The sequence below is a fragment of the Oncorhynchus mykiss genome, chromosome 7 (genome assembly GCF_057628025.1).
Source record: "Oncorhynchus mykiss isolate SJ-2025 chromosome 7, ASM5762802v1, whole genome shotgun sequence".
Taxonomy (NCBI): Eukaryota; Metazoa; Chordata; class Actinopteri; order Salmoniformes; family Salmonidae; genus Oncorhynchus; species Oncorhynchus mykiss.
In genome coordinates, this window is record NC_143028.1 from 28,133,278 (window position 1) to 28,161,123 (window position 27,846).

Genomic DNA, 27,846 nt, shown 5'->3' on the forward strand with positions numbered 1-27,846 from the left:
TGCTGCGCCTTTTTCACAATGCTGTCTGTGTGAGTGGACCAATTCAGTTTGTCTGTGATGTGTATGCCGAGAAACTTAAAACTTGCTACCCTCTCCGGGGGTGTTCCCTCTGCTGTTTCCTGAAGTCCACAATCATCTCCTTAGTTTTGTTGACGTTGAGTGTGAGGTTATTTTCCTGACACCACACTCCGAGGGCCCTCACCTCCTCCCTGTAGGCCGTCTCGTCGTTGTTGGTAATCAAGCCTACCACTGTTGTGTCGTCCGCAAACTTGATGATTGAGTTGGAGGCGTGCGTGGCCACGCAGTCGTGGGTGAACAGGGAGTACAGAAGAGGGCTCAGAACGCACCCTTGTGGGGCCCCAGTGTTGAGGATCAGCGGGGAGGAGATGTTGTTGCCTACCCTCACCACCTGGGGGCGGCCCGTCAGGAAGTCCAGTACCCAGTTGCCCAGTTGTCCTATAGCGCAGTGGTCTGATATTGGCAACACTGGCTATAGTGTGATGGCTATGAGACAAGTAACTTAGGGAAAGTCCATGTATAAATGTAAAAACCATCAACAGTTTGATCTGCACCATCCGGAGATCAACTGGAAGCCAGTTCAGTTCCCTGAGTGATTAGGACTAGGGCTGCGGTGGTCACAAAATTTCCTCAGCCGGTGATTGTCAAGCTAATAACTGTTGGTCTCACGGTAATTGAACGTTAATTAACAAACACATTTAGCATCTTTTGGCTTCCACACATAGCCTTTGCATCTACATTTTTTTAAAGTATAATAAATCCATGTAATATAGCCTAGACCATCACAATAAATCCACTATTTATTTTGGACAGGTCTAAAGAAGCATGACATGAAGAAAATATAGTCTCTTTCAGAAGAACAGAATAGCATCCTCTGAGTTGTCCTTATGTTAGGTCCTGATCTGGCTATTGTTGGTCAATTTCTTAAACAAATTATCAGGTCAATATGATTATCAAACATACATTAGTAATGGAAAGGAAACACAGACTAAGTTTTAAAATACTCCTTTAGTAATACAATTGTAGGCAGAAGTTGGTACAGAGTACAGTACATGATAGCTCTCCCCAGGTTCTGCAAAATGTCTAAGACATTATGTAACTCATATAGCCTCTCCCAGTCCTCCTTGCATGAGTTTCCCTGGCAACAACATTTTAATAAATCTAACCTTCCCCTGACAGCAGCAACCATCTTATCAGCAATTAAAAGCTCTGAAGTGGGTTTGACCGCAACTTGACATTTCATCACAAGTATAGAGTCATAATAAGGTGAACTAGTCCAAGCATCTTCTGACAGGTGGCTGTTTTCATCAGGCCTGCAGTAGCCTTGTGTTCTCAGAAAACCAGTCAGTATTTCTCAGAATCTCAGATCTCCAGACAGGAGTAGTATGTACTGTAGACTGTTCCCGTCTTCTGACAGTGTCTGAAGGGCACAACACTCAAAACGGGTTAAACACACAGAGATCTCCTGAAGAGGAGACCTCACAGTTTATCATAACACAATTTATTAACCCTTTAAAAGGTATGAGGCCTTGGTTTAACCCTCTTCACTATGCCAAATGGCTGTTCATTTTAGCGGACAAAATTTGATTAGAATCCCGTGGCATTATTTTATAGTATGAAGAATACAATTGAACAAAGCTGAATATGCTTAATTTAGAGATATGAATATAACTTTAGTCTTTCTACAAACGTTGGGCAAAAAAAATATATATATATTTTTTTTTTAAATTGCTTGAAAGGCATGAGCTCTGCTTTGTTTTTTGCGCAGGCGGTACACACTCTCATTCCCAATTTGACAAGCACACCTAGAATTTAACGATGGCATCCCCTTTGTGTGGCTGCTATGCACCCTAAAAAAATCCATGTATTTTGCAGCCAATGGCCGTTGTGACCTTCTCCAGCGCGCTCCTAATCATCTCTCACTCACATTGCTCTCAATCAGGTGATTGGGTTTTTGGCACAGGCTACAAGTGAAGACAGACACATTAGAGTCCTATCATGCAGCCTTACAATGTATAAAAAATCTAAACATATAGCCCAACGTTTGTAGAACAACTGAAGTCACATTAATAACTCTAAAGATGGCGCCGGAGGGGATGGCTGTTGTTTTATGGGCTCATTGTTTGTAACTTGTTTTGTACATAATGTTGTTGTTACCGTCCCTTATGACCGAAAGAGCTTCTGGACATCAGAACAGCGATTGCTCACCTTGAACTGGACAAATCATTTTTCTTTAATGACTCGGACGAGAAGGATTTTACTCCAGACACCCAAACAGGCCCTCGTCACCATCATTCGCAAATTTGATTTGATTTGAGAAAGAGACTGAGGTTTTGCGGAAGGAGAATGGGGTGCCTTCTAGGATCCGGCGACAAGTGGCTAATCTGCCTTTGCCATCGGTACTATTGGCCAACGTACAATCACTGGATAATAAAGTGGACGTATATTCTACCAACGGGACATAAACATTTTTAATATCTTATGATTCACCGAGTCGTGGCTGAACGACGACATGAATAACATACTGCCGGCAGGTTATACACTGTATCGGCAGGATAGAACAGCAGCATCTGGTAAGACAAAAAGTTGTGGTCTACATTGCCTTGCGAAAGTATTCGGCCCCCTTGAACTTTGCGACCTTTTGCCACATTTCAGGCTTCAAACATAAAGATATAAAACTGTATTTTTTTGTGAAGAATCAACAACAAGTGGGACACAATCATGAAGTGGAACGACATTTATTGGATATTTCAAATGTCGTTCCACTTCATGATTGTGTCCCACTTCTTGTTGATTCTTCACAAAAAAATACAGTTTTATATCTTTATGTTTGAAGCCTGAAATGTGACAAAAGGTTGCAAAGTTCAAGGGGGCCGAATACTTTCGCAAGGCACTGTATGTATGTTTGTAGACAACAGCTGGTGCACAATATCTAAGGAAGTCTCGAAGTTTTGCTCGCCTGAGTTAGAGTATCTCATGATAAGCTGTAGACCACACTATCTACCTAGAGAGTTTTCATCTATAATCTTCGTAGCTGTCTATTTACCACCACAGATCAATGCTGGCACTAAGACTGCACTCAGCTGAGCTGTATATTGCCGTAAGCAAACAGGAAAACGCTCATCCAGAGGCGGCACTCCTAGTGGCCGGGGACTTTAATGCTGGGAAACTTAAATCAGTTTTACCTCATTTCTACCAGCATGTTAAATGTGCAACCAGGGGGGAAAAAAACTCTAGACCACCTTTACTCCACAGACGCGTACAAAGCTATCCCTCGCCCTCCATTTGGCAAATCTGACTTTAATTATATCCTCCTGATTCCTGCTTACAAGCAAAAATGAAAGTAGGAAGCACCAGTGACTCAATAAAAAAGTGGTCAGATGAAGCAGATGCTGAGCTACAGGACTGTTTTGCTAGCACAGACTGGAATTTTTTACGGGATTCTTACGATGGCATTGAGGAGTACACCACATCAGTCACTGGCTTCATCAATAAGTGCCTCGATTACGTCATCCCCACAGTGACTTTACAGACATACGTCAACCAGTAGCTATGGATTACAGGCAACATCTGTACTGAGCTAAAGGGTAGAGCTGCTGCTTTCAAGGAGTGGGACTCTAACCTGGAAACTTATAAGAAATTCCACTATGCCCTCTGACGAACCATCAAACAGGCAAAACCTCAATAGAGGACTAAGATCGAATCGTAATACACCAGCTCCGATGCATAGCTTGCAAACTATAACAGACTACAAAGGGAAGCACAGCTGAGAGCTGGCTAATGACACAAGCCTACCAGACGAGCTAAATAACTTCTATGCTCACTTCAAGGCAAGTAACACTGAAACATGCATGAGAGCATCAGCTGTTCCGGACGACGCTCTCCGCAGCCGATGTGTTTAAGACCTTTAAACAGGTCAACATTCACAAGGCCGCAGGATTACCAGGACATGTACTCCGAGCATGCACTGATCAACTGGCAAGTGTCTTCACTGATATTTTCAATCTCTCCCTGACTGAGTCTGTAATACCAACATGTTTCAACCAGACCACCATAGTCCCTGTGCCCAAGAATAATAAGGTAACCTGCCTAAATGGGGTGGCAGGTAACCTAGTGGTTAGAGCGTTGGACTTGTAACCGGAAGGTTGCAAGATCGAACCCCCGAGCTGACGAGATAAAAATCTGTCGTTCTGCCCAAACAAGGCAGTTAACACACTGTTCCTAGGCCTTCATTGAAAATAAGAATGTTCTTAACTGACTTTCCTACTTAAGTAAAGGTAAAATAAAAAATGACTACCAACCTGTAGCACTCACATCTGTAGCCATGAAGTGCTTTGAAAGGTTGGTCATCATTATCCCAGAAACCTTAGACCCACTCCAATTTGCATACAGGTCCACAGATGATGCAATCTCTATTGCACTCCACACTGCCCTTTCACACCTAGACAAAAGGAACACCTATGCTATTCAGTGTTGTCATGAAGTGGCCCTTTTTTTTTATAGCTAGTGGGTTACCCTTCTCCCTCTCCTACACCCAAATTCTGTTATCTCAGGTCGTAAATTCCTGGAGGAGACTCTCTCCCCCTGGCCACGCAGAAAGAAACACCGAGAGAACAAAGGATTTCACATGGCAAACTCCTAAATCCCCAAAATGGGGATTTTATATAAAATGTCCACTTGTGAGGAGGTGGGAATGGTCCGTGGACACTTAAGGGTGACGAGTGTGTTTCCTTTGGTGACCTCAGAGAGGACAGGAAAAACACGACTATGTCTCTGAATATGTACATTTCTCAATTACGGGGTTTGCATCTAATTCTTGTATAAAATGAATGAGTATAGATTAAACTATTTGTGAAATGATGTAATATGTTAAACCTTTAATGTGAAAGAATTGTATTCCCTTTAAAGTTTAACTAAGTCCTTGGCCCACCCCCGTGAGCACAGACATGATCTGGCATCATGGAACTGCCCTTTTCTACAGTTACGAAGAAAAAAAAACTCCTGAGGAAATCAACTTCAGACCACAAAAACCTCAGTGTCCGCTAAGGTTGGAATGGATGTTGAATTCCTAACCATACCACGTGGAGCATTGGCTACAAGGGTGGAAATAGTTAACTCTGAGACTATCGATCCCAACAGAATAAGAGCAAATCTTAGATACTAATTACTAGTCTGCAGCTAGAAATTATGTCAAATGATGTTCTAACCACGAAAGACTTTGATCTCCAGGGGAGCAGAGAGAGAGACACTCCGACGAACTCTCCAACAGACAGACGGACAATTCCAACAGAGATCATGATGACACATTGAGCGTAAATATATATTGGATTGCAGTTATTCCCGAATGAGTGAGTGTTCATGTGCAAAGGATTAGCATTTAAATTAATATAATTATCAACTGTGTAGTGATTACTTGTTTGTCTTTCCCACTGTTCTCAGTCCACACCCACTTCCCTTTGTCCAGTACATCACCGGGGCCAAGCTTCCTGCCATCCAGGAACTCTATACCAGGTGGTGTCAGAGGAATGCCTTAAAAATAGTCAGACTCCAACCACCCTAGTCTTAGACTGTTCTCTCTGCTACCGCACGGCAAGCAGTGCAAGAGCGCCAAGTCTAGGTCCAAAATACTTCTTAACAGCTTCTACCCCCAAGCCGTAAGACTCCTGAACAGCTATTCAAATGGCTACCCAGACTATTTGCAATGTCCCCGCCCCCTCTTTTACGCTGCTGCTAGTCTCTGTTTATTATCTATGCATAGTCACTTTAACTCTACCTACATGTAAATATTACCTCAATTACCTTGACTAACTGGTGCCCCCGCACATTGACTCTGTACCGGTATATAGCCTCGCTATTGTTATTTTACTACTGCTCTTTAATTACTTTTATTTTTGACTCATCTATTTTTTTACTAAACACTTACAACTGCATAGTTGGTTAAGGGCTTGTAAGTAAGCATTCACTGTAAGGTATATTGCAGTGTTGTATTCAGCGCATGTGACAAATAAAATGTCATTTGATTTGCTCGACATATCAATTACTTGGAACTTGTACTTAATGCTCAGGCACCTCCTCCCGTGTTTGTCGGGCCAGCATGTGCCAGTCAGATCCGACAACGGTGTCATACATCTACAGGCAGGGGGGGATTCGGTCCCTCCCCTTCTCACCATGGCTCACTCCTTGTTGCTGTGTATCAGTGAGCATTTGCTCTCACTTCAGGTGACGCATGTTCCCAGTTGTCTCAACTTGGGTGCAAATCTACTATGCAACGGGGGCCCTCATCCTCAGGAGTGGAGACTACACCCCTGGGTGGTTGCCCAGATATGGGCAAGAGGTTTGGCAGGGCCGACGAAGATCTTTACAGATCGCAAGAAAACACACAGTGTTGTCTATTTTTCTCGATTAAGGACCAGATAGCCTAGTTGGGAATGGTTGCTCTTGAGCACCAGTGGCCTCGGATGCTCCTTTATATATTTCTGGCAGGGGTTCTGATTCAGCCCATGTTGGAAAAGGTGTACCAAGAGGGTTTATCATTGATTCTTGTGGCTCCCTGTCGGCCCAGACATGCTTGGTTCGAGGAAATCATTCACCTTTTAGGTAGGGATCAGTGGCAACTCCCGTTGCCCAGGGACCTGGGGCCCAGGCGCACGGGCAGGTTCGGCACACGAAGTCCTGGGGCCTGAGAGGGACAATCTGAGGTCTAGAGGTTTACCTCTGAATGTTAAATGCCACAATTCAGTCATTCACATGTTTTGGAAAGATAGAAGCTCTCAATCCAGATGCCCAGCAGGGACACAGTCATTGAGGGCACCATTCAAAGTATCCAATCTGCATTAAGTACCAATTTCAGTCAACAAAGTATTTCTGCAGGGCAATAAAGGCAGATTGAATCTCTGACAGAGCCTGTGGGAGCAATAGCATACATCACAGTGTCACCTGCATACAGATAAAAGTATATATATATATATATATGTTTTTTTTACAGATAAACCACTATTGTAGATGTACATAGATACAATCATTTGACCAAGAAACGATCCCTGTGGGATGCCCTTTATGTCCAGAAAACCTAATTAAACACCATCAGTAAATACACAGTGTTCTGTATTTTTATGTGTATTGTTCGGTTGAACAAATGGTGGCATATTACCAGCACGGTATTGTAAACACATTGTAGAGGCTGTTTGCAGCTTTTTTACTAAATAAATCCAGCTTTGACAGTGCTACGGACCGTAGTGGTTACGCTTGGCTTGCGAATGCAAATTTAGAGCACACATTCGTTAATATAACATTGTTAATTGGCGCTTCAAATTAAAAAGCTTATTTGAAGTGTTATTTGACTTATCAAAGAGTATTATTTGATGTGTAAATGTTTGACACGTAAAGACCCGAACGGTGTTCTATACTGACCCACCCCACTGACCCACCCCTCAAGGCTATTCAAAGCCCAACATCATCCTCTCAACCTATTTATCCTCCCCATGTCAAACCCCACTCATTTCATGAGCTACATATCCCAGTGCTTGTAACACTGACCTGTAAACGACTCCATTTCCCATGAGTACTTCCATCATAAAACCTTTTTTCACACATTACACCACAGGAGGTCACTGCTGTCGGGCCAAATATAGTTCTCTGTGCTTGCTGAAAGCTTTCCCACAGTGCTATCAGGAGTAGGCTTAAGTGTACAGTATAGCAAATATACAGTATCTAACAAATGTATTACAGTAAAGTAAAATATTTAAGGAGAATACATCATGCCCGTTACATCAGATGAGGTGGTGCGATATGTAAAGATGAAAACAATAACTTCCATTGTTGACAGTATTTCGGTTCATAAACAAAACAATGACATTTAATTAACATTCATGGTGGCTACAATAGCATCTATTGGAGGTTTCAACCTTAAAAGGTAACTCGAATGTTACCACATCCTCTAATTGACAGCTCTATTAGGTTAATCTACTGTATAACCATGTGGGCTTTTGTTGTCTTGGTTTTAGGTGAACTTTCACATGGCAACCTATAGCCACTCACACTCAGAACAACTGTATACCAAACTCTCACATTTACACAAGGATGAATTTGAATTAAGCCCCCTTAATGTTTAAACTTTGCAGAGGGCATGTCCCTTTAATTTCTTCAGTGCTCTAGATATCTTCATGCCACTGGGATGCTTTCCAAAACACCTCAACCTGAAACCTGAGTTTCTGATATTACCTCAATCCCCATATCTCATAATTGACATCTGGACAGAATCTTCTAAAGGTACATAGATGTTTTTGTACTGAGGCCTCTAGAAGTTGCTACAAGTTAACATGTTTTCTGTACAACCTCTATACAACTACAGTTCAAATAGAGGAAAGAACCATGTTGGGTTACACTTTACTTGAAGCACCTTTTTACCAGTAGCGGTACGTGGGTAAAATCACTGGGGAAGCCAAACCAATAAAAAAGCCATATTACAACCTGTGTTGTACTAATTGTATTGTTTGCTCTATAATCTATTAGTTCATATGCCTGTTAGTATATAGGCCTAAGGTCGAGATAACAAGAAGACAGAGTGGCAGAATAAAATAAACCACACCTTTGTGTCATCACAAAGCCGGAGAGCAAACTCTGTCCATTGAAGTCCACAAAGTATATTGTATGTAACAAACAGTTACATGATCTTCAGCATGGTCAAGCAAGTTAATGTTTAAGACTTTTTCGGACTACTGAACAACTATTGATTTAGAACCATTGAGAGTTACCGCCAGTCACAAAGAAAACAGGAGCTGCCTCCACTATTCCAGCACCATTTCGACTTCAACATCATCAAATCCCCTGTGCTTAGTCTAGTACAGTGACAACTAAAAGATACCAAAAACAATTTAATCAAATCAATGTTTGCTAAATATTATGTGGTTGTACATGGTTCTGATTTGTTTGTGTGTGTGTGTGTGTGTGTGTGTGTGTGTGCGCATGCATGCAAGTAGAAAAACATGTTGACTCACCTTACTTGTAGAGAAATGCCAATGCCATCCTCTCTTTCATGTTGACGAAACAGTCTATGACTAACATACAGTACAGGCTTTTATTTGTTGTTGTCCTAGGCTACCTGGCTAAAATTCTTGCTCGCTAGCTTAACTTCCTTTCATGGCAACATTAGCCTTCTACATCTAGCTACATACTGTAACTATTGAACTTCCATCCTCGCAGTCCATGTATGAATTTATGGTTGGATCAGAATCGCTGTTATAATCATTGGCCAGTAAGGAGAATTAAGTAAAACCATAAATCTAAATCCCTATCTCCATCCATAACTAATTTAGGAAAAGGCCAATTTTATCTAGCTAGCTAGACACCGGAGGGAAACAACACAACAAGATGCAACAATTCAAGTTGCTTTTGTCAATGACGTATTTCTCTTGAAGCGATGTGATCGGAGTGAAACCAAATCCAAACTGGCATCCCTTGACACTTTTTTTTGGTGCACTAGGACCATTCACAGTTGAGCTCACTCAGTTTAGCTCAACGCTGATCAGCCATTATTTTATGTTTTTATTTTAATCAAGGGAGGCCAAATGCTCGGTGGCTCCCCTTGCATGCAATGCTACGGGCGGCAACAATGTCACATGCTTTATAACCAGACAGCATCAGATAGATGGCCTACACATATAGAAACAGAGGGGTGCTATTTCACTTGCTCAAATGCTTTTTCCATGAAATACAATTCATGACCAAAAGTATGTGGACACATGCTTGTCAAACATCTAATTAAAAAATTATGGGCATTAATATGGAGTTGGTCCACCCTTTGCTGCTATAACAGCCTCCACTCTTTTGGGAAGGCTTTCCACTAGATGTTGGAACATTGCTGCAGGCGCTTCCATTCAGCCACAAGAGCATTAATTAGGTCGGGCACTGATGTTGGGCAATTACGCATGGCTTAGTCGGCGTTCCAATTCATCCCAAAGGTGTTCAATGGGGTTGATGTCAGGGCTCTGTGCAGGCAAGTCAAGTTCTTCCACACATAACCCGACGGGGGCATTGTCATGCTGAAACAGGAAAGGGCCTTCCCTAAACTGTTGCCACAAAGTTGGAAGCACAGAATCGTCTAGAATGGCATTATATGCTGTAGTGTTAAGATTTCCCTTCACTGGAACAAAGGGACTCATGAAAAACAGCCCCAGACCATTAATCCTCCTCCATCAAACTTTACAGTTGGCACTATCCATTCAGAAAGGTAACGTTCTCCTGTCATCCGCCAAACCCAGATTAATCCGTCAGACTGCCAGATGGTGAAGAGTGATTTATCACTCAAGAGAACGTGTTTCCACTGCTCCAGAGTACAATGGCGGCAAGCTTTACACCACTCCAGACGACCCTTGGCATTGTGCATGGTAATCTTAGGCTTGTGTGAGGCTGCTCGGCCATGGAAACCCATTTCATGAAGCTCCAGACAAACAGTTATTGTGCTGACGTTGCTTCCAGAGGCAGTTTGGAACTCAGTAGGGAGTGTTGCAGCTGAGGACAGATGGTTTTTACACGCTACACGTTTCAGCACTCGGCTGTCACGTTCTGTGAGCTTGTGTAGCCTACCACTTTGCGGATGAGCCGTTGTTGCTCCTAGACATTTCCACTTCACAATAACAGCACTTACAGTTGACCGGGATAGCTCTAGCAGGGCAGAAATTTTACGAACTGGATTGTTGGAAAGGTGGCATCCTATGGATGGTGCCACCTTGAAAGTTACTGAGCTCTTCATTGAGGCGATTCTTCTGCCAATGGAGATTGCATGGCTGTGTGCTCGATTTTATACACCGGTCAGCAACAGGTGTGGCTGAAATAGCCAAATCCACTAATTTGAACACAGAGAGGTGAAAGACACATTATTTTATATGTTTTTTTCCTTGGTCAATTTTTGTGGGAAGCCTGGCTTTCCTTGGTATCCATGAATACATGCCACTGCCTTTTACCTAGTGTTATATCGCCTACATCTTATAATACAGTAATAGACCACTGTAACACTGTACTAAAGCAATAAAGGCGTAAGAGGCTTTGTTGTATTGTGAATATATAACAGATTAATAATGCTCTATAAGAATATGTTCGGATGGCAATATAGCACTTAATTAAAAGGTGCTTCAAGTAAAGTGTGAGCCAAAGTTTTAAGGGCTCCCGAGTGGTGCAGTGGTCGAAGGCACTGCATGTTAGTGTTAGAAGCGTCACTACAGACCTTGGTTCCATCCAGTCTGTATCACAACCTGCGGTGATCAGGAGTCCCATAGGGTGGCGCACAATTGGCTCAGCGTCGTCCGGGTTAGGGGAGGGTTTGGCCGGGGTAGGCCGTCATTGTAAAATAAAATGTGTTCTTAAATTACTTGCCTATTTAAATAAAGGTTAAATAAAATAAGTTGTTATTCTCAGCTCATCAAATGTGAATGATGACATTTGCCTTAGGATCCACATATCCACTGCTGAACAAAAGAGACAACGAAAAGAGAGCTGAAGAGGACATGATTAAATGGCATTCCAATATTTGCATTTAAAAAGGCCTGTTGGCTCATATCTTGATGATAATGCCTCATACCTCTTTCACTCTCTACCACTATCCTCTGGATAAGATTTGCAGTACAGAAATGATCCTGAGCACTGGGATTCTATCGATATGAATGAAAAAGTACCTTAGTATATAGAAGGAATATTTGTCAGACATGCACATTGTCAACAAACAATATTGTAAATAATAAGAATACTTAGAAGAACTGATCAATCAAGTAAAACTGTACCAACTGTCTACAACCAAGACACTCAGGCTGTATAAACAATGCATATCACACAACAGTTGTGTTACAACTCATATTTGTTGTATTTGTCATTAGCTCAAGTTAGACACAGAAACAGAGTCCTCCTCTATTAGCCTTTCAGTTGAAACTCAATGTGCGAAGGAAGACATCAAAGCTCCTAAATGGTAGCCACCCCAGCGTGCAAGTGCTCAACAGGTTTTGTTGCATATTATCAGTAAACCAATTAAATTAATTATGGGAGGTTCACATGTCAACACCATCTCTTAGTTATACAATTACCTTAAGGCTTGTTTGTGTACATTACATAAAATAATGTCAAATGTAAATGTAAATTTGTGTCCATTCAAAGGCCTGTGTAGTTAATCACATATTTTTTTTAATGTTCTATTATGTATTTGTATTTAATATGGATCCAGATTAGCTGCTGCCAAGACAGCACCTACTCTTCCTGGTGTCCAGCAAAATTAAGGCAGTTATACATTTTGAAAAACATTACAATACATTTTCAACAAATTTCACAACATATTAAGTGTGTGCCCTCAAGCCCCTACTCTACTACCACCTATCTAGTTTACTCATTACCCCTAAACAACCAAAGAACATAAATAGACCGTCTGTCATCGCCCAGTAAGGACGTTGGTAGTATGAACTTTGCCTATGGATTCGGTAGCAGTGGCAGCAGTAGGTTACCTACAGTATGACTCATTCCCCTGTGTCTCTTCTCTGATGAGCAGAGTTAAAGATTAGGAACTGAAAATACTTGGATGATTCATGCTCTATTATCTCTGACACAGATCAATATTGACAAAGCGATATAAATCATTTGCCTCAGTTCCTCTTAAAACTATCCACTTGAAGAGTGTTAATGGGGCATTGTGTTGTCATTCTCTTGTGTAAATGTGCCAAATCAATGATGCATCTGCCATTTGCTGATATGAAAGCGTTCAACCATACATTTACACTTGTATTCCCCATGTTCACTAAGTCTTCTAAAATATCGGATTTAGCTTGATTTTACAGCTCTATATTAGAAGCTATACAATACTGTTTTGTTTACAGTCAGTTGGTGGTCTAAAGAAGATGCATCTAACCCCTAATGGTTTTACTCTTGACTCACAGTATCTTTGACATTTGAATTATAGATGGGTGACTATATAAAGTCAGAAACATTTAGGCTTAATAAACCATAGAGGTGTAAGACTTTCGATCCACTGGGCTAAAAAAATAATAACCCTCCTGTGCGTATGTTGTGAATGACATCACTCAGCAATGTATAAGATTTTGAAATGGATGAGATTAAGAGAAGAAATGTATCATCAAAACACAACCTGATAGAACATAACTGGAACAGAATTGGTTTTGTACAGGGTGGAATAGTGTTGCTAAAACCTATGCTGTGTGGCTCTGTCACACTCCACAGCTGGGAGACAGTGAAACCACAAGCCTGCTGACAGAAACTAGGCTTAAACTGCAGGTATGACGAATGTCAGGAACTAAAACCAGAGAATTGCCGGGTAGTCATTGCTCATTTCTGCCTTCAAGAAGTTCTGTTAAAAAAACACACACAACAATGTTGTATCGGTCACGCCCTGACCTGTCACGTTCTGACCTTAGTTCCTTTGTTATGTCTTTGTTTTAGTATGGTCAGGGCGTGAGTTGGGTGGGTTGTCTATGTTCGTTTTTCTATAATTTGGGATTTCTGTGTTCGGCCTAGTATGGTTCTCAATCAGAAGCAGCTGTCAAACGTTGTCCCTGATTGAGAATCATACTTAGGTAGCCTGGTTTCACTTTTGAGTTGTGGGTCTTTATTTTCCGTGTTAGTGTCTGTGCCACACGGGACTGTTTCAGTTTGATTTACTTCACGTTTATTGTTTTGTTCAGTGTTCGTTATTCATTAAAAAACATGAACACTTACCACGCTGCGTTTTGGTCCTCCGATCCTTTATACTACTCCTCTTCGTCTAGAGGTTTTATAGGTCTAGGTAGTATGTATGTCTATGGTGGCCTGATATGGTTCCCAATCAGAGGCAGCTGTTTATCGTTATCTCTGATTGGGGATCATATTTAGGTAGCCATTTTCCCTTTTGTGTTCATGGGTTCTTGTCTATGTCTAGTTGCCTGTCTGCACTACTCATATTAGCTTCACGGTTCGTTTTGTTATTTTGTTAGTTTGTTCTGTGTTCGTATGCTTACCACGCTGCGCCTTGGTCTCATTCGTATAACGAATGTGACAGAAGAACCCACTACAAAAGGACCAAGCAGCGTGATAAGGAGGAGCAGCGTTTTATGGAGAAATGGACCTGGGAGGAGATACTGGATGGAGCAGGACCCTGGACACAGGTGGGGGAGTATCGCCTTCCTAAGGAGGAGATAGAGGCAGCGAAAGCGGAACGGCGATATTACGAGGAGTCGTACCTAGGAGACAAACCCGAGAGGCAGCCCCAATAAAAAAAAATTGGGGGTGGCACACGAGGAGATTGGCTGAGTCAGGTTGGAGACCTAAGCCAACTCCTCGTGCTTACCATGGGGAGCGTGTGACTGGTCGGGCACCGTGTTATGCAGAGATGCACACGGTGTCTCCAGTTCGCATTCATAGCCCAGTGCGATCTATTCCAGCTCCTCACATTTGCTGGGCTAGAATGGGCATCCAGCCAGGACGGAGGGTGCCGGCTCAGTGCTCCTGGTCTCCGGTACACCTCCTTGGACCAGGATATCCTGCGCCAGCTCTGCATACTGTGTCTCCGGTGCGTCTGCACAGCCCAGTGCGTTCCTGTGCTAGCGCCCCGCACTTGCCGGGCTCAAGTGAGCATCCAGCCAAGACGCATTGTGTCAGCTCTACGCTCCAGATCTCCAGTGCGCCTCCACAGTTCAGTACGTCCTGTGCCTGCTCCCCGCACTCGCCCTGAGGTGCGTGTCACCAGCCCGGTACCGCCAGTACCGGCACCACGCACCAGACCTCCAGTGCACCTCCACAGACCTCCAACGACAGTCCCCGGTCCGGGGCCTTCGGCGAAGATCCGCAGTTCAGAGCCTCCGGCAATGATCCACGGTCTGGTTCTACAAAGGCGGAGGGATCAGTGTAAAGAGGGGGGGGGACTACGTCCAGAACCGGAGCCGCCACCGAGGGTAGATGCCCGCCCGGACCCTCCCCTATAAGTTTAGGTTTGCGGTCGGGAGTCCGCACCTTGGGGGGGGGGGGGGGGGGGGGGGGGGTACTGTCACGGCCTGACCTTAGTTACTTACTTTGTTTTCTTTATATTTTGGTTAGGTCAGGGTGTGACAAGGGTGGGTATGCTAGTTTTTGTATTGTCTAGGGTTTTTGTAGGTCTAGGTAGTATGTATGTCTATGGCAGATATGGTTCCCAATCAGAGGCAGCTGTTTATTGTTGTCTCTGATTGAGGATCATATTTAGGTAGCCATTTTACCTTTTGTGTTCGTGGGTTCTTGTCTATGTTTAGTTGCCTGTCTGCACTACTCATATAAGCTTCACGGTTCGTTTTGTTATTTTGTTCAGTGTTCGTTCTTATAATAAAAGAAGAATGTACGCTTACCACGCTGCGCCTTTGTCTCATTCGTATAACGAACGTGACAGTATCTGATTGTCAACAGAAACTTGGTGAATAACTACAACAGATTAGCCTACTTAACCCTGTGTATTGAACAAACAAAAGCCATGGTTAGCCCAAGCCTACACAGCTGAGACAAAGACACCCAAATCCAGATGAGGATGGCCAAGGCTGTTCTGGGAAGTAAAATTCAACAGAGTTCAGTGCATAGAGGAGAAAATATAACAGTAACTATCCAGGAAGTCCCCTGCCTGCATCCTTAAAAAGAGGCAACATATTTCAAACCCATTTCCCAAAAATTGGAAATGGCAAAGATACACTTTGTCAAACAGTAGCACTTTTTATTTTATTTACCTTTTTTACAAGAAGAGAGATTTTATTTCTCCATATTAACACAAATCATGCTATATGTTGTTGTTTTGTTGGTAACCAGTTGCTTGACAAAGTCCTACAACTTCAGAAGGATATATATATATACACACACACAGTTGAAGTCTGAAGTTTACATACACTTAGGTTGGAGTCAATAAAACTAGTTTTCAACCACTCCACAAATTTCTTGTTAACAAACTGTAGTTTTGGCAAGTCAGTTAGGACATCTACTTTGTGCATGACACAAGTAATTTTTTCAACAATTGTGAACAGACAGATTATTTCACTGTATCACAATTCCAGAAGGTCAGAAGTTTACATATTCCAGAAAATGATGTCATGGCTTTTGAAGCTTCTGATAGGCTAATTGACATAATTTGAGTCAATTGGAGGTGTACCTGTGGATGTATTTCAAGGCCTACCTTCAAACTCAGTGCCTCTTTGCTTGACATCATGGGAAAATCAAATCAGCCAAGACCTCAGAAAAAAAATGGTGGACCTCCAAAAGTCTGGTTCATCCTTGGGAGCAATTTCCAAACGCCAAACTTCCAAAGTTGTGGCAAAATGACTTAAGGACAACAAAGGTATTGGAGTGGCCATCCCAAAGCCCTGACCTCAATCCCATAGAAAATTTGTGGGCAGAACTGAAAAGGCGTGTGCGAGCAAGGAAGCCTACAAACCTGACTCAGTTACACCAGATCTGTCAGGAGGAATGGGCCAAATTCGCCCAACTTATTGTGGGACACTTGTGGAAGGCTACGCGAAACGTTTGACCCAAGTTAAACAATGTAAAGGCAATGCTACCAATTACTAATTGAGTGTATGTAAACTTTTGACCCACTGGGAATGTGATGACAGAAATAAAAACTGAAATAAATATTTTTTTATCAATCATCTGTACTATTATTCTGACATTTCACATTCATAAAATAAAGTGGTGATCCTAACTGGAAAAATGACTTGTGTCATGCACAAAGTAGATGTCCTAACCGACTTGCCAAAACTAAAGTTTGTTAACAAGAAATTTGTGGAGTGGTTGAAAAACAAGTTTTAATGACTCCAACCTAAGTGTATGTAATCTTCTGACTTCAACTGTATATTTACAAATAAATCATGTATTTTTACTCCTTGGGGTCTAAATGTACACCTGTTGGTGTACAGTCACACCGGTACACTTATTTAATTGACGTTGTGAAACCTTAAATAACGACAGTCAGGTCTGTAATTATATGTCAGGGCACACGGCTTGGTCAAATTCTATTTCTGGCTCATGTCAATCGTGCATCAGAGGGTACCCTATCCAACTCCAGGGCCATTCTGGATCTTTATGTGGCACATTGTTAAATCCATGATGCGAAATGTACAAGTGCACACTTTAAGAAAAGGGCAGAGAAGTGGGGCGCAATCTATATGTGAGCAATACATGTTTTACTGAGAGTATCTGGTCATCGTCATCACCATCATAGTAGTGGGGTAATATTTATCATATAGCCTAAGTATATATTATATATACACACCTCACATGTGACCCGTGATAAGACTATGCAATTTCTATATTAACAAAGCCTGTTACATTTTTTTATCTAACTCCATAAAGATGATTCAGCAATATGCCAGATAGTCTAGTTGAGTTACAGATCCTCCCATGTGGCACAGTTGGTAGAGCATGGCACTTGCAATGCTAGAGTTGTGGGTTTGATTCCCATGTGGGATCAGTATGAAAAAGAACGAAAATGTATTCACTCACTACTGTAAGTCGCTCTGGATAAGAGTGTCTGCTAAGTGACTAAAATGTAAAAATGTACAGGAATAAGAATTGTCTGTCAAAGGCAAATAGATGTAATTACATTGTGAAATGAAGGATTACATTATGCTTAAGTTAGAAAGCATTAACAAGCACTACAAGGCATTATTCTAGGGATGATCCAATAGGGAGAGAAAAACAAAGGTGCCATGGACCATAGCTCATGGGAGTGAGAGAGTATCTCAACAGCGCAGGTCAGGAGCAAAGGAGAGAGACAATGAATCTAAGACTTTTATAAGCATCTGAGTTAGTCGGATTCAAAATCTGAGTGGTTGACCAATTGCATAACTGTTGAGTTAACTTCCACTCAGACTTCAGATCTACAGGATGATATCACAATAGAACCTCTGCTACCCAGAGGTGTGACATAATGGGGGTTGGTGAGATAATGCAGCATTTCTAAGACAACACAGAGGAATCCTTGCATAGTTGATAAGGGTCACTTTGTGGGCTGAAGCCACCCTACATCATCAGTATTTATATTTGGTGGCATACACAGAATTAGATTAGAACCCCAATCAAAAAGAGCTTTATTGCAAATTGTTATTTTCAGTAACACTGTAATCAGTTAATCTTAGCCCTTGTAACAGTTCTAACTCTAGTTCACATATTTAATTTGCAAACTCATCTCTTTAAGATACAATATATAACTTTTTGGGCGACCCGACCAAATTCACATAGAAAGGTGAGTTATAGATCTGTCACTCTCATTGAAAGCAAGTCTAAGAAGCGGTAGATCTGCTCTATGTGCTCTATTTCTACGCTTCCCGTTCACCAGCTTCAAAGTGCTAAAAATACAATATATTTGGTTCTGGAAAATATATTTCACAGTGGTTTAGATGGTACAATGATTCTCTACATTATGCATTGCTTGTTTTGTCACATACAATTCTATTAGTTTGCCTAATTTCAGTTTAACAATCAGGAAATTGCAGAGAGATGTTTGTATATTGCACCTTTAAAGCTGGGCGTACACTACATGATTTTGGTGCGATTTAGCTGTCCAAGACAAGTTGTTGAGATCGGAGACAAAATCCCAATGTCGTTGCCGACTCGGGGAGCGCGGCCGTCTGAGGGCTACCGAAATCTGAGAACTACTGATACCGATCCAGTCTTTGAGCCATCCCGATATTTTCAAACGTTTAATTTTATTCGCACAAAATCTGCAATGCTCTTGTAGTGTGAGATGTGCAACGACAAGTTTTGAGAACAGTAATCAGCAATAGCCAATGAGAGCTTGCCAGAGAAGATGCCAGTGAGATGAAGACGTGTCGCGTTAGTGATGACTACTACTAGTATGCGTTTATACTTACCTTTAACCAAAGTTAGTGTCAAATCATTATAGCTCTGAAGTTCACAGACAATGTAAATCAATTTAAAATGTATTGGCTAGATATTTCAACTTGTATGGCAAGCGTGAATATCTGACTGAAAATGTGTTGAGGCTGCTTTGAACCACAGCTCATTCTAGTTACATTAACAATCTAAACCACATCGTTTTTACGAGACAGCGTGGCAAGTGAAGAATATTGTAGTGTGTAACCCCTACCACCGTCTGTCCCACATAGTTTAGTGTGCGTAACATTACGTTGGCAAGACAAAAAACTAGAGGAAGGACGGTTGTTTAATGTGTGCGGCTCGGCAATGTTGGAAAGTCGTGTAGTGTATGCCCGGCACAACACAAAAACATGCTATTCTACTTTTTACACATGATCAGTGGTTAAAACTAAAGTTCACATTGTGCTCAACAACTACATCAGAACCACAGCTACCCTGTCTAAAACAGTATTCATTCTCTCAATCAAGTATATTATTTTAATGAAATAAATAAAATATTTAAACAAAATGTCATTGCACATCTCACTATTAATATAATTTTCGCACCAAATCATCCTAAAGTATATATATATATATATATATATATATATATATATATATAAATATATATATATATATAAAAGACTAACTTAAACATATAGATAGATATACAGTACCAGTCAAAAGTTTGGACACACCTACTGATTCAAGGTTTTTTCTTTATTTGTACTACTTTCTACATTAGTAAAAATAGTACATTAGAAAATAGTAAAAATAAAGAACAACCCTGGAATGAGTAGGTGTGATCAAAAGTAAAAACACATCTTAAAAAAACCCAGTAAAACTCAATTTACAACTCATTTCATACAGTATTAAATCATTAAAGCCATACTGGCTAGTGAAAGACACAGAAATAAGAACACAATACACAGTCATTGAATGAAGGGCCGGCCCTAGCATTTTGGGGACCCTAAGCGAAATGTGTCATGTCACTTATTGGCAGGACCGCCACAGCTTCAATGTCTACATGCAAATGCTAAAAAGCTATCACTACAACTCAGTGTAAACAGGCTAATTCAGGCTGTACTCTACCCTCCTCTAAACTCCTATCGGGGCATTAAGGTACAAAATGCCACTCCGCTATAATGTTCTCTACAAAAGGCAAAAAGGTGTGCTCTGCTTCCTGGAGGTCCAGTGCGATGGGGGTGGGGGAGGTAAAGTACTTTCTCAGCAGAGCCTCAGTTGTTATTCTTTAACTCAAACCTGCTGTACACCTGTTTGGACTTCATCTTGTTGTAGTGGTTGACCAGGTCTAGTTTGCTGTGGCCTAAGGTCATGCGTTTCTGGTCCTTCCGGTTTATCATGGGGGGCGGTGGCGGGGGAGTCTGCTCGCTCTCCGGCTCTGTCTGGGAGAGGTCTGGCCCCCCAAAGGCTGTGCTGTGAGGAGGAGACCTCCTGAAGATGTAGGTGTCCTTCTCAGTTGGGGGGAGGAAGTCCTTCTTGGTTGGGGGGAGGAAGAGGTCGGTGAGCTTGTTGAGGACGGGGTTGGAGGTAGTCCTCTGCTTGGCAGAGAGTTTGCTGTCCGGCATTGGAGACTGTGTCTTGGGGCTACTGTTGAAGAGGCTTGACTTTTGGTCGTATAAACCAAGAGTCTGAAACTTGGACGTTGTTCCGCCAACGTTTGGTTGGCGGAACTCTGTGGGGATGGACTTGGACCACTCTATCCCGTCCGATTGGCCGATCCCAGAGGAAGCGTGCTCTGTAACTGGGCTGTGATTGGTCCCATTGGGGGAGCCTCTTGTGCCTTGGGCAGTCTGATTATGAAGGGAGGGAGTTAGTGCCCCTCCTCTCCTCTCAGGGCTCAGGTGAGAGTTGCTGGTCTCTTTCTTGTCATGACCTTGAGTGACCTTGTAAACCGTATTGGTCATGCCAGGTGCTGCCTTGATGCTGGACATGCTGCAACTGGATTGGCTGCTGGAGTTTTCTGAACTCAGAACCCTCTCCCTATCCCGTGACCTCTCGGGGAAGAAGTCTAGCCCCATGTTGGGCGCAGTAACAGGGTAGGGGTAGTAAGGGAGACTCTCCTCATCTGGGTTATGGAAACAGTCAATGATCTGAGAGTCAGCGTACAGGCAGCGGAATTCTCGGTCGAAGCTCTCAGTGATCTGCCCAGAGAAGTGCATCACCATGTTGCTGTGGACCTGCGCTGAGAGCCAGCTGAAACTACAGGAAAGGGAACATGATCGAAAACAATGACATCTTCAACAACAAGTAGTTGTACAGTATGTACACACAAATGTACACAGTACATAATGGGCTAAATATGCCATACAGCAAATACATCCCTACCCAGTAATGTTCTACTTAAAAACAAATGACCTGTAGTGCATAAAAACCTTTTAAACTCACAAATGGTTTGCACACTATTTATAAACCTTCAGAAAAAGATAAGTGCATCCTGTGCAACTGGTAACTAATTCTGGTGAGAAACCAACATATCTTTTGAACAGCTTTAGACGACATGCAGCAAGCAATATGACAGTTTAGTAACACTTTACTTAGGGAGTATAGTCATAAAACATTTGTTTTAAGCATGTCTGAGGCCTTATAAAAGTTTTATAAATCAACAAAAATGACTGATAACTCTGATTCATTATAGCATGACACACATTATAACTAGTTCAAAGATACTTATGACAAGTCTATTAATTAGTGATAGGGGAAAAATAGATGGTAACATATCGCAATATTGTTTTGGATGATATTATATTGATACTTTGACTCCAAGTATCGATTTGAAAAATATATAAAAAATATATGTATTTATTTATTTGCTATGTAGGGTTAGCTTGCGTTAGTTGGCTGTACCTGCGCCACAACTCTGGTGTTTTTCATCCTATAGCTTGTTCTCCATCTTCTTTTTAAATAGTGAGCTAACATGTTTTTCACACTTTTTTATTTTTATTTCACCTTTATTTAACCAGGTAGGCCAGTTGAGAACATGTTCTCACAACTGCGACCTGGCCAAGATAAAGCAAAGCAGTACAACAAACAACACAGAGTTACACATGGAATAAACAAACATACAGTCAATAACACAATAGACAAGTCTATATACAGTGTTTTAAATGAAGTAAGAAAATAAATAGGCCATAGTGGCAAAATAATTTAAATTTAGAAAATAAAGTGATAGATGTGCAGAAGATGAATGTGCAAGTAGAGATACTGGGGTGCAAAGGAGCAAAAATAAATAAATAACAATATGGGGATGAAGTAGTTGGGTGGGCTATTTACAGATGGGCTCTATACAGGTGCAATGATCTGTAAGCTGCTCTGACAGCTGATGCTTAAAGTTAAAGTTTTATTTCCATGACTGATCATAAAATTATATTGTCTCTCCGCAGCAGACATATTGTGAGCAATATGTTTGGGACAAATCACAATAACATCTCAGTAATGAATTGCAATAAATATAGAATCGTGAGAACCATGAGAATTGCAATACATATCGTATTGGCACTTAAATATTGTGATAATATATTGTGAGGTCCCTACTTAGAATGCACTATGACCACATAATACGTTATGCCTGTATAATAATACCCGTGTTATCAACAGTTTCTTAGGGGAAGCATGTTTTCAAAACGACCAAACAAATATGAACAGGCTAACTTTGAATTCAATTTGAATACTGAACCAGAAGAACAACCTGGGTACATAGCATCTCAGTGTTCCTCTGTATGTGAGCAATTGTTTTTGTTTGAAGTACTACTGATTTCCCTTTCATTGTTGTAAAGCCTGTCATACGGATGTGCTTGATAGTCAAAATAGCTACCACTTCCAAATATAAAAGTGTTTTGTTTGAATTTCAAGACGAACATAAAATGGAACTACAAATATATTTTCAGTAAACTCTACAGGTAAATGCTTTTGCATTGACTGAGGGCTTGGCACATGCGTACAAACCTCATTGTTTGCACACTCACCCCCGAGTTAAACCCTTGTAGACCTCCCTACCCAGTAATGAATCATCATCAGCTGAGAAAACAGCTGACACTTCTATCTTCCTGTCTGAACATGAAGGCAAAATCTAAACATACAAGCTACATATTCCCCATAAAGTGAAGTGAGACATAGAAAAAGTGTAAGGCCAAGGAAGAAATGTACACATTAATCTCAAGTTCCTCTACACACCTTCCTCTAGGCGTCATCAAGCCCATAAAACGCTCGAGGGCTCTCAAGAACAAGTTTGTTCAACTGATACTAGTTTTGTTGGCAGTTGACAAAACTGCCAACACATTGCATTTCAAAATGGAGGGTGTATGTATGTTTTGCATGAGATTAAGTGACAAGAGCAATGAGCAATACAGTGTTGATAATAAGTGCATGTATGCACTTCTTCAATTGTTAAAACACACTTACTGGGACTAATTTTATAACCACTTCTATCATGGTCAAGTATTATTTGCTTGTTTCAAATGCTTCCACTTCTATCAATCGTACAAGAAAAGCACTTCACTCCAATTAGGGGAGGGGTGGTATGGTTAGGGGAAAATAAAGGAAAATATATACATTTTTAAATATATACAGTACCAGTCAAAAGTTGACACACCTACTCATTCCAGGTTTTTTCTTTCTTTTTTTCTTCTATTTTCTACATTGTAGAATAATAGTGAAGACATCAAAAGTATGAAATAACACATATGGAATCATGTAGTAACCAATCGTTATTAAACCATTTATCTGTAAAAACTGCTTACAGACAACCATCAAAGTCTGCTCTCCATCTAATGGGATCACAGCTACCCTGCCTTGCCTGACACAACAAACACTTGCTGCACAAGGTGACCTTCCTCCTAGAGGACCTATCCCATCCACTCTCCAAAGAGTTTGACCAATTGGCCTCTGGGATGCCGGTACAAGGTACCAAGGTTCAACTGAGGGAGAGCACAAAGCACTTAGGAATGGGATGTTTACCTAATGACTCAAATTACAGCTATGTTTGCCTGAGTCACCTTACTAGATAATTCAGAGTGCCACCCAATGTTGGTAGACAATGTCCAGAGCAAGGCTAGCACTTAGCTGAAGCAGCATACTGTGCAATATAGGAATTCTCAGTTCACGCTTATTATGCTTTAGATTTACTGCAAATTAATAGATAAATAACTGATATGTATTTTCCCAGGAGACATGAGTACAATCCTTACCTGTATGACCCAGCAATGACTTCCTCACAGTCTATAATCATAAACTTTTCCTGGACCTGCCCGGTGAATTTTTTCCCACTTTTAGTGCAGTATGTATCTCCACACACACTGCGGATTCTCATGTTCTGAAAAGGTAATGAAAATGTCAAATTTTGTGGAAATAATAACACCAATGAGATTAACAATATCTAATGAATCATGATGTATGTTTGCAGGTAATAAATGGTATCAACCCATCTTCCATTTTCACACTGAAAAAGTGTACCACTGCACATTGTATAATGAATGCATGCACACACACACACACAGAATAAGAGAGAAAGAGAAGCAGAAACACAGTGAGAGAGAGGGGGAGAAAAGAGGGAGCGAAATACAGAGTAGAAATAGTACATTCTATTCAGCAATCCATCAACCCATGCACCCACCACATCCCATACTTACACCCAGGTGAGAGTTCTGGATGTCCAGTGCTGCACACATGTCAACAAAGTAGTTGAGATTCTTCTCATCCAGGAGAATGTACACAGGGACCTTGCGTTTGTTCGAGGCCTCCATCAAGTCACACAGCAGATCAACGTCTGTGAAGAGGTCCATGACCAACGCTATGACCTGCACATACAGGGAAAAGTTGATAAATACAAACATTTAATTTGATAGATGGACAACAGGATACAATGCTGCTATTTTCTATTTGGTAATTTTATCTATAGGCCTATAATAATATATATTTTTTATATCACATCTGTATTTTGTACCAGCCAAGTATGAATGATAATTAAAACGATCATGCAATTTTAGAATCAGAATCACCAAGTACATGTTTGGTGTGCAAGACAGCTAGGTGTATTAAAGCAGTGTTTTTCAAACCTCTCATCAGGGACCCCCAGCCGTTCTATGTATTTGATATATTCCAGAGCTAGCACACCGGATTCAACTTGCCAACTGATCATCAAGCCTTTGACTAAGTCAATCAGGTGAGCTAGTTCAGGGTTACAACAATATTGTGAAACGTCTGGGGGTCCCAGAGGAGAGTTTTTTTTAATTTTTTAAACACTGTATTAGAGGGTGTGCAGGAGAATGGGAATATACCCTTTTTAGCCTATTGAAAAAAGAGGAATATACCCTTTGATGAGCACAATATAATGCTCTCTTAATGAGGTTTACATATAGGGCATTAAAACACTTGGCTTTTTAAGGCATTATATAGTATTGGTCCTAATGCTATATGAATGTAGGAATATATGATTAATACACCTATGGTGTGCATTACAATGCATTATGCAGAGGGTATTCATAGGAAATGTTAACATTTGTATCTAACACAAGTCTACATGGCTTTTTGCCAAGGATAACTAGGCATGAGCTGAAGGCCTGTATGCCTCTGTACATGCTGTAGTAAAAAGTATTGCTATTGCACTAGGCTACCTTTTCTTCAACTGAATATGACACACACATTACATCTTACAGGCTGAAATGAATGTATGAAACATTGATGACCCTAAGAAAATTATAGCCTGGGCCTATGGATTACTGTATGGGGGGGCCTCTTGCTCCAAAACGAAACCTTAAAAGCTTGTAATGTCTCCCAATTTCCTTTAAAATACATGGAGGTAAATGTATGTGTTTTAGCGAAAACACACAGCTTTTCCAGATAAGATTGCAAAACATACAGTACATGGGCATGTTTAGACATGTCAAATAGTTCAATTGTTTGTATTAATGCAAAAATAAGCCCATAGCCATACCACAGGAGTGGACAGAGGTAGGAAAATAACCCAAGTGCTTTTTGGGGGACCATAGCCATTGGCCGTTACTCTCTCTCTCTCGGTGTGTGTATATATAAAATTCAATGACTTACCCTTTTTGCTTTATTAATTAACGACCGAATGAGGTCTTTCACATTCTGAGTCTTGTCCCTTTGGAAATAGATCTGTGTTTCTGAGGGTCCGTATCGTTGGGGGTTTTCTGGCCACCCTAGTTCCAGAATAGGTGGCTCTTCGTCGGACATCATTGGGAAATAGGTCCCCGAGGTAAGCTCTGACACCGTATCCCCCTCCCCAATGTCCCCCTCGGTGCCATTTGAGCTGTTTTCGGAGCTACAGTTCTTGGCTGCATTCTCCGTAATATAATGAATCTCAAGCGGCGAGAGAAAATTTAATTCCCTTTCCTCTGTCAGAACTCGTCTGTATTCCTTCTCCCCAGACTCCAACAGAGCGTCGGTTGCCAACCTGGCCGCCTCGTTGTGGCTGAGTTCGAGCGTCGAGCCTTGTCGCCATGGGTTCTTCACTTCTTCTAACCTGCTGGCGAGTTTACCAAGCGCTTTGCGCCCGGAGTTCTGTGTCGGCCGGAGCGCGTCGGAGCTCATCATTGTGCCTACGCAGCACTAAGGTAACAGATGGCGGTGTACTCTCCTGCACTACAGTACTCTTACAGGCATATAGCAAATGTAAATCTCTAAAAACTAGTAGTCTCTTTATGAAAACGGCCTGCGCTGAAATGGACTGGACTTCTCTAGTTGCCGATCATGACAGCGACTGTAGGCTATTCCCGCGGGGGCTATCGTATTGTTGGTCTAATAGTCTGTTCAGAAGCACACCGCCTCTTCCCACCAGGGTGTAACCATTAGTCCAAAAAGTTCCGTTTTGCAACAAAAACAAGAGTTTCTATTGGACACATTCAGGTAGGTCTCGCCCTCGTTCCGTTTTCTTCCGTTTACGAAAAGTTTTGCAACAGAATCGGTGTAATAAATACACCCCTGCATATAGCGGTCGCGGTATCTAACGTCATCTGGCTCCACCTCTCGCTCACATGATATGGAATTGAAAACCTATCCCCAGCGTCTCTTTATGGTAGCCATCATACATTGCATTTGGAAAGTATTCAGACCCCTGAACCTTTTCCACATTTTGTTACTTTACAGCCTTATTCTAAAACGGATAAATAATAATAATTCCTTAGCAATCTACAGACATTTTTGCAAAATTATTTAAAAAATACCTTATTTACATAACTATTCAGACCCTATGAGACTCAACATTGAGCTCAGGTGCATCCTGTTTCCATTGATCATCCTTGAGATGTTTCTACAACTTGGAGTCCACCTGTGGTAAATTCAATTGAATGGACATGATTTGTAAAAGGCACACAACTGTCTATATAAAGTACCCCACAGTTGACAGTGCATGTCAGTGCAAAAACCAAGCCATGAGGTTTTAGGAATTGTCCGTAGAGCTCAGAGACAGGATTGTGTCGAGGCACAGATCTGGGGAAGGGTACCAAAACATTTCTGTAGCACTCCACCAATCAGGCCTTTATGTAGAGTGACCAGACGGAAGCCACTCCTCAGTAAAAAAGGCACATGACAGCCCACTTGAAGTTTGCCAAAAGGCACCTAAAGACTCTCAGACCATGAGAAACAAGACTATCTGGTCTGATGAAACCAAGATTGAACCATTTTGCCTGAATGCCAAATGTCACATCTGGAAGAAACCTGGCACCATCCCTACAGTGAAGTATGGTGGTGGCAGCATCATGCCGTGGGATGTTTTTCAGCGGCAGGGCCTGGGAGACTAGTCAGGATCGAGGCAAAGATGAATGGAGCAAGTACAGAGAGATCCTTGATGAAAACCTTCTCCAGGGCAGACTGGGGACGAAGGTTCACCTTCCAAAAGGACAACGACCCTAAGCACACAGCAAAGTCAACACAGGAGTGGCTTCGGGACAAGTCTCTGAATGTCCTTGAGTGGCCCAGCTAGAGCACGAACTTGAA

The 27,846-nt window shown here is 41.6% G+C and overlaps 1 protein-coding gene across 1 annotated transcript; it reads right to left on the reverse strand.

Moving 5' to 3' along the window:
- Positions 1–18,066: 18,066 nt before the first annotated feature.
- sack1c (scaffolding CK1 anchoring protein C) lies at positions 18,067–26,866 on the reverse strand. The gene is made up of 4 exons (XM_021609098.3): positions 25,936–26,866; positions 24,519–24,686; positions 24,078–24,202; positions 18,067–21,093 (listed from the first exon to the last, which is right to left on the reverse strand). Exons 1-4 carry the CDS (start codon positions 26,443–26,445, stop codon positions 20,109–20,111), a joined length of 1,788 nt encoding a protein of 595 aa, XP_021464773.1. The 5' UTR covers positions 26,446–26,866; the 3' UTR covers positions 18,067–20,108.
- Positions 26,867–27,846: the final 980 nt, after the last annotated feature.

Excerpts from the sequence above, each read along its gene's own strand:
- sack1c (XM_021609098.3), bottom strand. The coding sequence starts at position 26,445 with ATGATGAGCTCCGACGCGCTCCGGCCGACACAGAACTCCGGGCGCAAA. Across the intron at positions 24,687-25,935 it reads TAATTAATAAAGCAAAAAGG|GTCATAGCGTTGGTCATGGA; the intron begins GTAAGTCATTGA and ends CTGTATGTGCAG. Across the intron at positions 21,094-24,077 it reads GTCATTGCTGGGTCATACAG|TTTCAGCTGGCTCTCAGCGC; the intron begins GTAAGGATTGTA and ends CCTTTCCTGTAG.